This window comes from Pan paniscus, chromosome 4 (genome assembly GCF_029289425.2).
Source record: "Pan paniscus chromosome 4, NHGRI_mPanPan1-v2.0_pri, whole genome shotgun sequence".
NCBI lineage: Eukaryota > Metazoa > Chordata > Mammalia > Primates > Hominidae > Pan > Pan paniscus.
The window spans coordinates 144292101-144308216 of NC_073253.2; the positions used below are offsets into that span (position 1 = coordinate 144292101).

Consider the following 16116-nt stretch of genomic DNA (forward strand, 5'->3'; position numbering starts at 1 on the left):
CCACCATTAGATACAGTTTACAGCCAGGAAAACTGAGGTTCAAAAAACATGAGGGACTTGCCCAAGGTCACACAACTATTAAGTTGCTCCAGGATGGGTCTCATACTTTGTTCCTTTTCTCTAGGATAAATAGGGGAATCTGGAATGGGAATATCCAGATCGACTGGACTCGGACCTACAACACCAATATCAACCTCGCTAGGGAAAGGCCCTGACACATACAGGGAATAATATGGGGGAATGGCATGAAAAGTCTCGAGGGAGATACATAGCAGGCTAACTCTTGGTGAAAAGGTGAATGCGGGGTGTCAGCCAGTAATCAATGGCAAAAAGAAGGTGAAAGAATAAAGTAATTGAATGATAGTGTTATTATGATTTTGACCTTTTTCAATATTTTGTTTGTTTGTTTGTTTGTTTGTTTGTTTTCAGCTGCGTAACTCTGTTCTACAGGAAATCTTTGGCTGAAGGACGATGTCAACTAGAAGCAGAGCCGCTCTAGGTAGGGATGAGGGAACATGAGCAGAGCTCTCTGAGGCACCTCTACACAGCAGTTTACAACCCTAAAATTGTATATATGATTAAATGGAGGCCCAGAGAGAGCGCGAGTTATACTGGGGTCATCAAAATGGAATTAACAATGGTTAATTTTATTGTGCTCAACTAACTGTGCACCAGACTGTTTCACCATTTCACATGTAGACTTAATCTCCACCACAGCTCTATGAAGAAGACATAATCATGTCATAAAAGCTACAGATAAGGAAACTGAAACACAGAGAAGTTAAATAAGTTGTCGAGGCAAGTAAAAGAACCAAGATAAAATCCAGACACTTTGGCCTCAAAGACCAAGTGAGTAGCCAAGATGACACCTGCATAACTAGAGCTAGAGGAAGTCAGATCTAGAACCCCGATCTCCGACCAGTGGTCCTGCATGTCTCCCTCCATGCTGTTTCTACTCTCATGGGGCACAATGACAATAGGACTTAGGGGGAGGGACTGAAAAGTGTTTACATCTGAGAAATCTGGAGAAGCGAAATTGTTCATAGCTAAAGTCGTGCCTTTTGTGCCAAGGGCATCATTTGGGGGGACACTCCCTGCTGTAGGTGCCAAGGTGCCTAGATCAAGACTTCAAGCAGAGGAAGCAGAATATGGTTGTTTTGGGTTCACTTTAATGACCTCAAGTGCCTTCTACAAGCCCAAGTCATAAGACTAAAGAAGAAAGTTGTCTGTCAGAGAGTAGAAAGCCCTCAGCTAGGGGATGCTCCTTAGCTCCTTCTCTCAGGAACCATGGTGGAGCTCCAGGAAGACACAGAGTTCTAACAAGGGTTAGGAATGATTCCTTGGAGCAATGTTCCCCTATCTCCCAAGCAAGCCTCCCCCCACCAATCTAACCCCACATTTCCCCAAAGCCACCACTCATCCTGATAAACACCACACAAGAGAACACAGGGCCCTACCTTGATTCTCCTCTGAAAAAAAGCAAGAAGGTTGCTTCAGGGAGACCAACCAGCCTGGTTGGCCTGGAACGGACATATCCCAGCAAATTCCTCAGTCCCAGGCAAACCATAATGGCTGGTCACCCTAAGTCACTCTCCCATGAGTTGACAATTTCTTAGAGCAACAACTCTCCATTGCCTCAACTTGATGCACACACTCACACATGCACTCACACACAAATCACTCTGTAATAGGTGGAGGCAGGAAACTGCCTGTTTTTCTCCAGTAACAGCAACCCTGACAAAAATAGGCTTGAATGACTAAGGCCAAGTTTATGGCCACCCATAGGCCACAGAGGAACTCACTGCCTGAACTTTCTTCCTGTCCTGGGGGATCTCGGGAAGAAAGGAAGGAAGGGCTTAGTCACACCCTGGGAGTGGCAGCCAGGAGCAGTGCTGCTCAGCTCCTGACAGAATAAACTCAAAGCCTCTTTCTTCAGGAAAAAATAGATGCTTCCAGGCTTTGCTCCCTTTTTACAGAGCCAGCATGACAAACACTTACCCAGGGAGGAAGGAGAGGCAGCCAGAAAGCACAATCATCTCCCCATCTTTGGGAGAAAAGTTTCTCCAACCCAGCAGGTCCCTGAGCCTCCACTGGACCATCCACCTTGGCCAAGCCACAGGCCAAGGGCCCCCTGGGAAACTCACCTGGGCCCCGGGTCAGACTCCGCTCCCTGGGGATGCAGAAGCAGCCACCCATGTGTGTACCATCCTACCCTGGCCGAGGCCCTTGGGAACACAGGCCAGAAGAGTGCTGCAAGGGACAGCCTCCCAACGGTGTCCCTCCTCCCGCCTCCTCCCTGGCACACGAGGGACCGAGGCCTGCTCAATGCACAATGCAGCCTTTGATATCCCGGCTACAGCAGGAGGCCCAGGGAGGGTGGGAGGGGCAGCCCAGCCCAGCCTGCAGGCCCACAGCTCCTGCACTGTCAGGCCTGGGGAACAGGGCTCCTCCCTGCCTCTCAGCAGATCGCTTCATGCCTATCAGCCTGCAGCACATTCCTCGCATTCTAGGATTGAGATACACAGTTTGGTTCTTGTGGGGGCAGCCAGGGCGGGGGAGGAGGGCAGAGAACATCCCAGAGATCAAGACTGCTCTTCTTGCTCCCTCCCCGACTGACTTGGCCCACACTGACTGGCCTGCCACCCGTTTACAGTGATCTCCACCCAGTCTCTCTCTGCAAAGGCCTCCCTTGGCTCTCTGATAAAGTTGGAGCTTTGGGTGCAGCATTTCACTTGGACCTAGCAGCATCAATGAGCCAGCTCCTCACTGGGGAACATGCAAAACCCCAGCTGCTGGTGTGCAGGAAAAGAATCCAGGAGATCACCTGATGAAGCCCAGCATTTTACAGGTGAGGGGATGGAGAACCAAATACATCAAAGGATGGGGAGAGGTTGGTCAATAGGTAAAAGGTTAGAGTTACATAGGAGGAGTAAGTTCTAGTGTTCTATTGCACAGTAGGGGGACTATAGTTAATAACGTATTGTATATTTCAACATAGAAGAGAGGATTTTGAATGTTCTCACCACAAAAAAACAATGATGTTTGAGATGATGGATATGATAATTACCTTGATTTGTTCATTACACAATACATAGATATATTGAAACATCACATTCTAGCCCATAAATGTGTAGAATTATTATGTGTCAATTAAAAATAAAACTAAAAGAAAAAATACAGCAAGTCTACAGGTATGCAAGCAAAACTGGTCCCACAAGACTAACCTCTTTCCTGTTTCAGATAGGCAGTGGAGCAGGGGAATCCAGTTGACACTGTGGCTAAATTTCAGAAAACCTCCCATGAGATCTTGCAAAGGAGATGGAGAAAATATGGCTGAATGCCAGCAAGGTAGGACGGAAGCATGACTGCTCTAACAACCAAGCTCAAAGAGCACTGCTCACCCAATGTTTCCTTCATGACTAGAGCAAAGTGGTGAAAGGACCCTGGTGAGAGGCCCAAAGAACAGGAGGTGTGAGCCAAGAGAAGGTCCTGCCAGGCCTATGTTGCAGGCTATTTGGAGGCTGAACTTGAGGTCAGTATCACCAGCATTTTAAGGACGGCAGTGGCCTGATCAAGTTTATATTCTGACAGGAGCACTCGGGTGACCAGATGAAGAATGGCCTAGGGGTCAGTCCCACCAGAGATCAGGAGTATCCACCTCACACACCAGCCTAGCCCCAGAGGACAGGGTCTTGAGCCTGTCTCTGAAGCACTGCTCCCGTCTCTATCCTGACTCATCCTGAGACACAGTTACTGAATGTTTACTGTGGGCCAGGCTCTCACTGTACATTATTCTATTCAAATCCCATAACAGCCCCATAATGTAGGCATCATTTCTACTTTGTAAGTGAGGAAACGGATAAAGAGGAGTGTATAACTTGTCCAACTCCCTCCCTTCTCCCACCATTTATGAATGTCAGAGTCAAGACTGAGCAAGGTCTAGTTGATTCCACAGCCCAGAAGAATCACGTTTCTGATACATGGGATACATTGTGGGTTCTCCCATGACTACTAGGACACACAATGAGAAAGGCCTAGGAAGGACTGAAACCTCTGGAGCCAGCTAACCATTTACACAAAGCCCAGGAGATGAGAGCTGGGGCGGGGAGTAGAGCGCAGGAGGGATGGGGTCTCTCTGATCACATTGCCACCGGGGAGGATGTTTTCTCTGTGCAGGTCTATTTAAAGTATCTACTTCCCATACGTTTCTCATGTGTTTCCCTTACTGAAGTACAGTGTTTTTGAATATGAATTCAAATGTTTTCTTGGGCCCACAATGAAAGGACAAGAGTTTCTTTAGAAAACAGCCACTTAAAACTGGGATGTACTTGAAAATCAGGCAGTGACAAGAAGCCCCATGCTCTAACTTACACACGCTGACAGATGCGTAGACTTATCATTGCTCCTTGGCTGGTCTGCACACCAACCACTCTTACACAGGTACAACAACAATCAGACTATAAATGATCAAAATCAACTATTGAAAGGATCCCAGGCCATCTGTCAGAGATGACACCCTAGGCAGTTGGCTAACACACACATTGCAGCAGGTCTTAAATGAATAGTCCATTCTGGATAAAGTCATTGCTTCCCTTGAGATGCAAGAAACTGTGCTGTTCTGCTCCTGGGTAGCCTGATGAATTGACTAGAGCAAAGAGACTTCCAGCAGGAGCAAAGGCCCTGAAATAGGAACTTGCTTAGCATGTTAAAGGAAGTGTGGCTGAAGGCTAGTGAGGTAGGTGAGGGCACAGAGATGAAGTCAGAGAAAGCAGCAGGAGACCAAACAGTGTAGGGCCTTAGAGGTCATCTAAGGACTCCAGTTTTTACTCTGAATGAGGTAAGAGCCAATGGAGGACACTAAAAAGAAGAGTAACATGCATGACTTACGGTTTTAAAGGGTCAGCCTGGCTCATGGGCTATAGATGGAACTCCAGATATGCAGCAATTGTAACATCCAGCAGAGAGATGATAATGTCTTGAACCAAAGTGCTATTGGTAGAGGTGATGAAAAGGGTTTAGGTATTAGACATATTTTGAAATAAGGGTGTATTAGTCAAGGTACTCCAGAGAAACAGGACAAATAAAAGTTGAGAAAAAAAAAATTAACGAATTGGCTCCTGTGAGGGTTGGCAAATCTGAAATCCACAGGGCAGGCCAGCAGTCTGGAGACTCAAGTAAGAGTTGCTATTGCAGTCTTTAGTCAAAATTCCACAGAGCAGCAGACTAGAGACTCACATAAGTTTCCCATGTTGCAGTCAAGAATTCTTGAGAAGAATTTCTTCTTTTTCAGGAAACTTCAGTCTTCGGTCTTAAGGCCTTCAACTGATTGGAAGGCCCCCAGTCAGCTAGTGGGAAGACCCATGCACATTAGAGAGGGTAATCTGCTTTGTTCACTGTCTACTGATGTCAATGTTAATTATCTTTAAAAAAAAAAATACCTTCGACATCTATTTTGTTCTTTGGTCAAACAACTGGGCACCATAACCTAGCCAAGAGAACACATGAAATTAACCATCACAGAGACCCATGAGGATGTGTTGATACATTGAATGTATGAGAGGAAAAAAAAAATCTACTTTAGAGTAGTTCTGATTTTTTTTTATCTGAACAACTGAAATAATTTAATATTTATTGAAATGTTAAATGCTAGGAGAAAAGAAGCTTTGTGAATTGAAACCAGGAGTTTGGTTTTGTATATGTAATATTTAATAGTCCTTTAGTATATCCAAGCAAATGTTAGACAAAGCAATCTGGAGTTCATGGAGAAGTTAAAAGCTGAAGGTAAGTATTTGGGAGTTGTCACTGTGTAGAGGGTATGTAAAGTTAGAAGACCAAGCAAGATCTCTTAAGGCAGAAAGTGGAGGATAGAATACAGAAGATATATCAAGAATGAGCCCTACAAGCACATTAATTTTTATATGAATAAGAAAGGAGTAGAAAACAGCAAAAGCGATAGAGAAAGAGTGGCCAGTGAGACGATATGCACGAAGAGCATAAGATGGTACAGAATTCAAGTGAAGAAAGTGTTTCAAGAGCAGAAGGTGATTAACTATGTCAAATGCTGCTAATAAGTAAGAAGTGCACAGAGAATTTACCACTGAACATCTTGGTGGAGCAGTGGAGATAAAAGCTAGATTGAGAAAGCTTCAAGAGTATACGGTAAAAAAAAAAAAAAAAGTGGAGCTCCAACCCACCTTCAACTCACCACCATCACCATCATTGCCATCATTATGGAATACCTGTTTTCCCTTAATATTTGTTTGGTGTTCAGGGGTTACAAGCTCATATGGCTACAAGAGCCACGCAGCTGATAGAAATGAGTGAACTGGCCAGGAGATAAGTGGCAGCTGATCCCACTGTAATTGCCTGATGGATTCTTTCTGCCTGCTGCACAGACAAAACCAGTTCACTGAGACTGGTATTGCAGCAAAGAAAACCTTTCATTAATGTGAGGCCAGCCATGCAGAACAACCAGGGTTATCACTCCAGTCAATCTCCCTGAAGACTCAGAGTTTAGGGTTTTTCAAGGATAGTTTGGTGGGCAGGCAGGGAGGGGTTGGGTGCTGCTGATTGGTTGGGGGTGCAATCATAGGAATGTGGAAAATAGTCCTCATGCACTGAGTTTGTTTCTAGATGGGAAACACAGGACAGGTGAAGTCATGAGTAATGAGTCTGGGTGGGCTCAGTCAGTTGCCAGAATGTAAAAGTCTGAAAGACATCCCAAAAGACCAATTTTAGGTTCTACAATAGTGGTGTTACCTACAGAAGCAATTGGGGAAGTCACAAATCTTGTGACCTCTGACCACATGACTCCTGAACAATAAGGGATTATAGAAACTATATCTACATTTTAGCAGAATTCAGGTCCCTCCCATAATCTTAATCTTATGGCTTTTCATTAGCCTTACAAAGGCAGTTTCAGCCCCCAAACAACAAGGGAATTCATTTTAGGGAGGGACTGTTATCATCCTTGCTTCAAAGTTAGACTACAAACTAAATTCCTCCCATGGTTAGCTTGGCCTACACCTAGGGATGAGCAAAGACAGCCAGCCTGTGAGGCTAGAAGCAAGATGAAATCAGTCACATTAAACTCCTCTCACTGTCATAATCTTTGCAAAAGAAGTTTCATTGGTGTCAAGGTTGGGGCAACAACAGGGAGAGGTGTACCTGTGGGGCATGGAGGGCACTGCTCTGTCTAAGAAGAAGCCCCTGCTAGGCTTTGGGCATTGAGGAACATGGTGCAAGACAGGCCTGTGCAACCACACATTCTCTTTTGTCATGGAAACCAAAAATCCAGATTTGTAAGTGAAGCTTCCTAACGTTTAAATGTTTATAAGCTATAGGAGGCTAAGGCAGGAGAATTACTTGAGGCTAGGAGTCCAAGACCAGCCTGGGCAACATATAAATACCCTATCTCTAAGAAAATGCTAAAAATAAATAAATAAATATTTATAAATTATTTCAAAAAATCTTTCAAAGCACTATGTGGTCCAATACCTCAGGACAGACAAACTTGCCTGCAGACCAAATCCAACCCAAGAGCCACCCACCAGTATGCCATTTCAGACATAAAATTGAACTTTTTTCTTAGAAAAATTGTAATCTAGTTGGAGCAATCATAACTTAGGTACTATAATTCCAGGGAAAAACTGAAAAGATCCCGTTATCAGTTGAATTGTGTCCCCCTGAAAAAGATAGGTTGAAGTCCTCACCCTCTGAATCTGACTTTATTCAGAAATAGGCTTGTTGTAGATATAATCATTTAAGACAAGGTTATACTAGAGGAGGGTAGGTCCCTAATCCAATATGATCTTATAAAAATGTCCTTATAAAAAAACAACCTGTGGACCAGCCGTGGTAGCTCACGCCTGTAATCCCAGCACTTTGGGAGGCCAAGGCAGGTGGATCACAAGATCAGGGGATCGAGACCATCCTGGCTAACATGGCGAAACCCTGCCTCTACTAAAAAATACAAAAAAAATTAGCCGGGCGTGGTGGCCTGTAGTCCCAGCTACGCGGGAGTCTGAGGCAGGAGAATGGCGTGAACCCGGGAGGCAGAGCTTGCAGTGAGTCGAGATCGCGCCACGGCAATCCAGCCTCCGTGACAGCGCAAGACTCCATCTCAAAAAAAAAAAAAAAAAAAAAAAAAAAAAAAAAAAAAAACCTGTGAATAGACAAGGACACACAAGGAGCGCTCCATGTGACAATGAAGGCAGAGATTGGAGTTACGTAGCCACAAACCAAAGAATACCAAGCATTGCCTGCAAACCACCAGAAACTAGAAAAAGACAAGGAAAGATTCCCCCTACAGGTTTCAGGGGGAGTACAGCCATGCTGATGCCTTGATTTTGGACTTCTAGTTTCCAGAACTGTAAGACAATCCATTTCTATTGTTTCAACCGAGTTTGTGGTACTTTGTTAGAGTAGTCCTAGGAAACTAATACAGATCCCATAAGAGACAAGCATATGTCATTTCTCAACAAATTGTTCAGTGAACAAATATTTATTGAGCACCTTCTACACCTAGGCATTTATCTAAGTCTAGAGGATAATCAGCAAGGAAAAAAGACAACATATCGCCCTCATGTAGCTTTCACATTCTAGTGAAAGGAGAAAGGCAAGAAACATAATAAATAAGTAAATTATACAGTGTGTTAGATGGCGGAAAGTGTTATGGAAAAAAAAAGGGTCTGCCACAGTAGAGGGGCTGCAGTTTTCAGAAGGGCAGAGAGACAGTAGTCATCACTGAGAAAACGACAACTGAGCAAAGACCGAAAGGACATGAGGGAAGGATCCAGGGGCAGCCAGGGGAAAAGCATGCCAGGAAAAGCGAAGAGCCAGTGCAAAGGCCCTGGGGCAGAAGCGTGCCCATCATGATAGAGGAAGGGCAGAAGAGAGTGTGACTTGAACATGGTGAGAAAGAGGTAGGAAGCAGACACCTTCAAGGTCATAATTAAAGAAAGAATGAAGAAAGATCTTCATTACAAAAGTGTAGGCAGGCTTAAGGCAAACCAGCGAGTATGATGACACACTCCAGGGCTAGAAATAAAAAGAAACCATAACATCCTTAGGCCTGAAGGCACAAAAGGAGAGGTAGCTAGTGGAATCTAGGCAAGAGCTGGCTGCAGCCAGGGCCCAGGGCCAGGCGCTGTGTCTTTGATAGAGAAACATAGTTATGGCCTAGCCAAGGTCATGAATGGAAAGGGGCCAGCAGAATAAATACTCCATCTTCTCACCTTCCATCTTCCCATGACTGAATATAATTGGAAGCCAAAGATTGAGAGAGCTTTGTGGAGGAAGCCCGTAGAGGCCAGCCTCCTGGGGGCACAGCACAGGGTAGAGAAGAGTGCAGAGTGGGTTCCAAAGGATGACTGAAGATTCGGCAGCATAGGGAGATTAGCAGGAGATGAAGTCAGAGAGGTAACAGGGGCCTGGGTATGTAGAGCTTGCTAGATCATTTTAAGGATGGTGGCTTTCATCTGAGTGAAATGGCAACCATTGGAGAATTTTCGGTGGAAGAGTGATATGACTTATGATTTGAAAGAATCACTCCAGCTGCTGTGTTGAGAATAGACAGGGTGGAAAAGGACAAGAGTGAAGCAAGAAGACTGGCAAGAGGCTATTGCAGTAATGCAAGCAAAAGTGTGGCTGGACCAGGGGGTTGGCCTAAAGGAAAACAAAACTGAGGCAAACTTAATATAAGTAGAGTTTATTTGAGCCAAGTTTGAGGACTGCAACCCAGAATTATAGATTCAAGTTGCCCTGAATATGAGCTTGGATTAGCCACAATTACAGGTGGGTTTTTAAAGGAAAAGAAGCAGCAGTTCCTAAGTTATTTACCAATAATTTACATTAAAATAACATAAGCTATTGATTGGCTATACATTGTTATTAAATTCCAGGAAAATGAAGATTATGAGTGAGGCAGCTAGTCAGGAAAAAAATGCCTTTAATAATGGACCCACGGTATGGGTGCAGGAGACATTACTGAAGTCCCATATTCATGACTCTGAGCCTGATAAATTTTGCATACCTCGCACAGCTCAGATTGTTCTGAGCTATTTTTCTTTTCTTAAAAATAATGTTAAACTAAATTTGGCCTAAGGACGCCTCCATATTTGATTTCTTATGTTACAAACTATAACCTAATTTAGTACATAAACTAACTGAAACTAACTTGGGTGTATACTTTTGTAACAAAAGCTGAGTCTCAGCCCATCACAGCAGCAGAGCTTCAGTCAATTAAAGGTGGCCAACTGATCAAACTATGATCAAATAAGGCAAATACTGAGCTGTAACCAATCAAGCAGCCTCTGTACCTCACTTCTGTTTTCTGTCTGTAAATGCTGCCTGCTCAAGTTGCAGCCCGGAGCTCTCTGAAACTGTTCTTGTTCTGGTGGGGGTGGGGCAAGGGTGGGGGTGCCCAATTTGTGAATCATTCTTTGCTCAATTAAATGCTCTTAAGTTTAATTTTTCTAAAGTTTTTTCTTTTAACAGTAGAAGCAGTGGAGGTGATGACAAGTGGTGAGATTCTGGTTTATTTTGCAGGTTGAGGCAGAATTAACTGTTGCATGAGATGTGGGGTATGAGAGAAGGCCTGAGTACCTAGAAGGATTGGGGATGCCATGAACTGACAGAGGTTGTGTAATAGTGTGATATAATAAGAAATACATGGTGGGCATGGTGGCTCAAGCCTGTAATCCCAGCACCTTGGCCACCACTGCAGGACCATTGCTTGAGTTCAGGAGTTTGAGACCAACCTGGACAATATAGTGAGACCTCATCTCAAAAAAAAAAAAAAAGAAGAAGAAGAGGAAATACATATTTGGTCTCTGCCCCTGGTTCTTGAGACAGAGCTCCTAAAACTTTTATGATTCCCTAAGTGACAAGATCACCTGATGCAGAGCTCCTAAATCCCTTGGAATTTCCTGGAGGACAGGAGCATCTTTTGTTCTAAAGGTCACTCTTGGTGGACTCCTCAATAGCCTCATGATGGGGGCTGGTAGCCAGGGGAATCAACCATGTGATTACAGTAGAACTTTCAAACCCCACTGACCTGACCTCTGGGGAAGAGAGGGGGTGCTAAAGATGAGCTAATCACCAATGGTCAATGATTTAATCAGTCATGCTACACAATGAAGCCTCTATAAAACCCCAAAAGGACAGGGTTCAGAGAGCTTCCTGGTTGATGAATCAGTAGAGGTGCTGGGAGGGTGGCACACCTGGAGAGGGCATGGCACTCTGTGCCCCTTCCCACATACCTTACATTATGCCTCTCTTCCATCTGGCGTTCATCCACATCCTTTTGTAATATCCTTTATAATAAATGGGTAAATGTAAGTCAAGTGTTAGTCTGAGTTCTGTGAGATGCTCTAACAAATTAATCAAACACAAAGAAAGGATCATGGGAACCCTTGATTTATAGCTAGCTGGTCAGAAGTACAGATCACAACCAGGGGCTTGTGACTGACACCTGAAGTGGAGGGCAATTTTGTGGGACTGGGCTCTTAAACCGTGGGATCTGACACTATCTTCAGGTAGATGGTGTCATAACTGAACTGAATTATAGGACACCCAGTTGGTGTCTGCTGGAGAATTGCTTGGTATGTGAGGAAAAAAACAGACACATTTTGGTGAGAAGCAATAAAATACTCTATATGCTGTGTTGAGTGTTGTATCATGTGTCCCAGTAGGAATAACAGCTTGTTTTTCCTATTGTTACAATTGGCACTGGATCTATCTCATATAGGGGTCAGGAGGAGGCCTGCCAGGAGAGCAGGCTTGGCTGAGTGGGTAGGTGAGGTGGAACTGTTCACAAGTCTGGTATTTAGGGGAAAGGTCTCTATGGAAAATACAAACTTGGGAACCATCAGTATATAGATATATATTCGATATGAAAATGAAGTTAGCACTTCTCAACAGGAAAAACAAAGTTTTTTGGAGGAGGTGGCATGTGATTGGGGACCTTGAAGGATGGGATTTTCATAGTCAGAAATAGGTGGGAAGACAATCCCAGATTAAGAAAGAGCCATTATCAATGCTAGGATTCGCATTGAGGCTAGTTTAGGGAACACGTTTTCAGTTTGAATGAGCAGAGGACTGATTTTGGAGGGAGCCAGTGGCAGAAATATGAGCAGAATATTAGCCTTGTAACTTGCTGTACACTCATGCATCTATCTACGAATTCATCAGACACCACTGGTTACCTTAAAAGCTGTGTTTGTTGTGGACATTAACAACAACAATCATAAATGCATATTGAGCCCTTATGTGCTCATGTGAAAATTCCTCACTTAATATTCACCCCCAACTAAAAATAAGGAAAGTAAGAGTCTGAGTGATTTTCTCCAGTTCTGTCTGCCGGCCGGATTGGAACAAAGGCAGTGTGACCCCAGAGCCTTTGCCTTACCACTCAGCTCTACTTCTTTGTCAGAAACACCAAACCAGGCATCTGTGGCGGTGGGGCCTGGCAGCCACCAGAAATATAGACTACTAAGTCTTGGGCAAGGCTTCCTCCTGACTTTCTTCTGTATGAGATGTGAAACCTGCCCTCTCCAGGGGTCAGCTGAGGAACCAGCAGTGGTAGCTCCAGGAAAGAAAGTAGGGCTGCTGACCAGGGCTTAGGTCACCAAGCTGCTGACTCTGACTCACCTGGGAAAGCTGACTGGCTTTTAAAGCATCCACTCCCTATTTTGTGTCTCCTATGGGCAAACCTGAGGTCAAGGGCAGAAAACCAAAGCATCACCCTGGAAGGTTAGCACCGAAAGTGCCCTTGAACAGTAATGTGTCTATTCCTCTACTCCTTATCTCCTTCAAACCCATTTAAGACCATAGAGGCTATGTTCCTTGTCCTACATTGTCTTGGAAGGTTTGTGACAAATCCTATACTAGAGCTCAAATATGAGGACTTTCATGTTCAGTGTGCTTCCACAAAAGATGCTAACATGAATTAGTTCCTGGTTTGAAAGGAATAGTATCAACAACAAAAAGGGCGTCCACTCAGAGACCCCATCTGAAGGTCACCAACATCAAAGACCAAAGGTAGATAAATTCACGAAGATGGGGAGAAACCAGCTCAAAAAGCCTGAAAATTCCAAAAACCAGAATGCCTCTTCTACTCCAAAGGTTCACAACTCCTCACCAGCAAGGGAACAAAACTGGACAGAGAATGAGTTTGACGAATTGACAGAAGTAGGCTTCAGAAGGTGGGTAATAACAAACTCCTCCGAGCTAAAGGAGCATGCTCTAACCCAATGCAAGGAAGCTAGGAACCTTGAAAAAAGGTTAGACAAAATGCTAACTAGAATAACCAGTTTAGAGAAGAATATAAATGACCTGATGCAGCTGAAAAACACATGAATTAGTTCCTGTTTTAAAATTAGGTTTCCTGGTGAGCAGGCTGGAATAGAATCAAGTGTGTGTGTGTGCATGCATGTGTGTGTGTGTGTGTGTGTATCTGTGTGTGTGCCAAGTTCATGATACAAGCGCAGGACTGACACTCCCTACCACTCCCAGGGAAAGGAATTTCTCCTCAGTTCAGCTTGTCTTTCAGGAAAATTTAGATTTTAAGCATCTGACCCAGTAAATGGGACAGGAAAGAGGAGCCCTGCCATCCAGTGAGTCCTGCTCAGGTGTCTTTCCTGGAGAAACACTCACACCTGTGTAGCAAGAGGCCTGTGCAAGAAAGCCAACAGCAGCATCACAAGAAATAGTGAGGAGTGGAAGGAACTCAAATGCCCATCAATACAGGAGTGATTATCCAGCAGTTAAAATGAACGAAGTGGGTCTTCACAGAGTCAAGGAAAGATCCCTAAGACATTATTACACAAGGAAGAAGGAGAAGAAAAGAAAGTTGGCAATACAATGCATACAATATGATCCCATTTGTGAAAAAGAAAGAACATCCCAACCATATGTGTGTATGTAGAAAGTAGATCCTCTTGCCTGATAATTTCAATGGATTTAATTCCACAATTGTGCACCGAGTGCCCTCTTTGTGCAGGCCTTGTAATCCATAAGGAAATCATCTAGCAGGGAGCAGTGTAGGCAACATCCCTGCCCTCTAGTAGCTGGATAAGGGAGGGGTAAATCATGCCTGAGCCAGCAGAGCATACCTGAGCCCCCAGAGCCATAACCAACCCCATACCTCACCCCTCAGAATCAGAGTGTCAGCCCAGGAGAGTAGCCACAACCCCAGCATTCAAGCCCATGTGTCACCAAGCCCCTTGGGGATCCAGAGATGGTCTCACCAGAGCAGCTGCACCTCTGGTGCCTGAGCAGATGTGGTGCCCTACACCCTAGGGAAACAGAGTCTTGGCTGTTCTATTTCACCCTACCCTTTGGGCTGTGCAACTGCAGAGCTCCATCTTCTCGGATCTGAACCAGCCCTCTGGAGTCTGAGCTGCTGAGGTGTTGCACCTCCCCAAGGTGTTGAGCTATCATTGCCCTGCTCCCCACCTCCTACAGCCCAAGCCACAGCTGTGCACCTCCATTCTAGGAATTCTCTGCCACTGCACCTGGACTTACACACCCTGGGGCACTGTTGTGTTCCACCTCTGCGGAGTCCAGAGTCACCATGATGTGCTACTTCCTCTCCTGATGCCTGAGTTGCCACTGTATCTATCGGCTCTAGGCCCAAGTTTCTGGAACACTCCTTCCTCCCCAGAGCCATACCAGTGCTGTGCCCTGACCCCCAGCATCAGAGTCACAGCTACACACCTGACCCCTGGGCCCAAGCTACTGGGGAGTGGCTCAGAGTAACAGTCCTCTGTTTAGTGCAAGAGCTTCATCCACTTGTCACAGAGAGTGAACACCCACCTTACAGGTTCTACAACAGTACAACAAGACATTGAAGCCAGGACCCAAACTCCACAGCTACTCCAAGCAGCTGTAGTCTGGAACACGGAACCACTGTGGCTGCCTGTGGCCTGTGTCAGACCCAACACCAACAGGGATCCCCTCAGCTACTTCTTCCCACTGTGGGAAAAAAAAAAACAAGAGGAGCCCCCCTTGCAAAGACTTTTCCACTGAGAGCTCTAACAACCGACCCTGCCACCACTGCTGCTACAAACTCTTGGAGCCTCAGCCACTGATTCAGCTGCAGTTATCAATGATGTCAATCACAACTGAAAAAAACCTCATGGAGACTGCTCTACTGCACCCACCTGGAACCAGAGCCAACACACGAACAACCTAGGACTCATATGCCAGTAAAAATCTTTCCCTATGAAAGCTACTCTAAAATTGGAGATGACTATTTCATCAGAGGCACAGACATCAACACAGGGACACAAGAAGCATGGAAAAGTAAGAAAATATGACATGATCAAAGGAACATAATTCTCCATTAACTGACCCTAAAGAAATTAAACTTCACAAATTTCCCAAAAAGTAATCAAAACAATGATCTTAAGGAAACTCAGTGAGATACAATAGAATACAGATAGAAAATTCAATGAAATCAGGAGAACAACTCATGATCTGACTGACAAATTCAACAAAAAGATAGATATAATTTTAAAAGAACCAAACAGAAATCTTGGAGCTGAAGAATTCAATGTATGAAATAAAAAAAAAAATACAGTTGAGAACTTCAACAGAATAGATCAAGCAGAAGAAAACGTCTCTGAACTTAAAGATAAGCCTCTTGAGAGAAGAATCAAATAGACGCAATAAAAAATGATAAATGGGATATCACCACCGATTCCACAGAAATACAAACTACCATCAGAGAATGCTATAAACACCTCTACACAAATAAACTAGAAAATCTAGAAGAAATGGATAAATTCCTCAACACATACACCCTCCCAAGACTAAACCAGGAAGAAGTCGAATCTCTGAATAGACCAATAACAGGCTCTGAAATTGAGGCAATAATTAATAGCTTACCAACCAAAAAAAGTCCAGGACCAGACGGATTCACAGCCAAATTCTACCAGAGGTACAAAGGGGAGCTGGTACTATTCCTTCTGAAACTATTCCAATCAATAAAAAAAGAGGGAATCCTCCCTAACTCATTTTATGAGGCCAGCATCATCCTGATACCAAAGCCTGGCAGAGACACAACAAAAAAAGAGAATTTTAGACCAATATCCCCGATGAGCATCGATGCAA

At 44.4% G+C, this 16116-nt stretch overlaps 1 protein-coding gene across 3 annotated transcripts in view; it reads right to left on the reverse strand.

The window, feature by feature from the left end:
* The window catches only part of SH3TC2 (SH3 domain and tetratricopeptide repeats 2), a 77826-nt gene extending 75492 nt beyond the window's left edge, over positions 1–2334 (reverse strand). For 2 of the 3 annotated variants that reach the window (XM_034960752.3, XM_055112775.2), the window contains exon 1: positions 2145–2282. In XM_034960752.3, the coding sequence (XP_034816643.1) occupies positions 2145–2196 (52 nt within the window). In that variant the 5' untranslated portion in view covers positions 2197–2282. Of the gene's footprint in view, positions 1–2144 lie in introns of all 3 variants that reach the window. The other variant, XM_003829049.5, reaches the window with a different exon arrangement.
* Positions 2335–16116: the final 13782 nt, after the last annotated feature.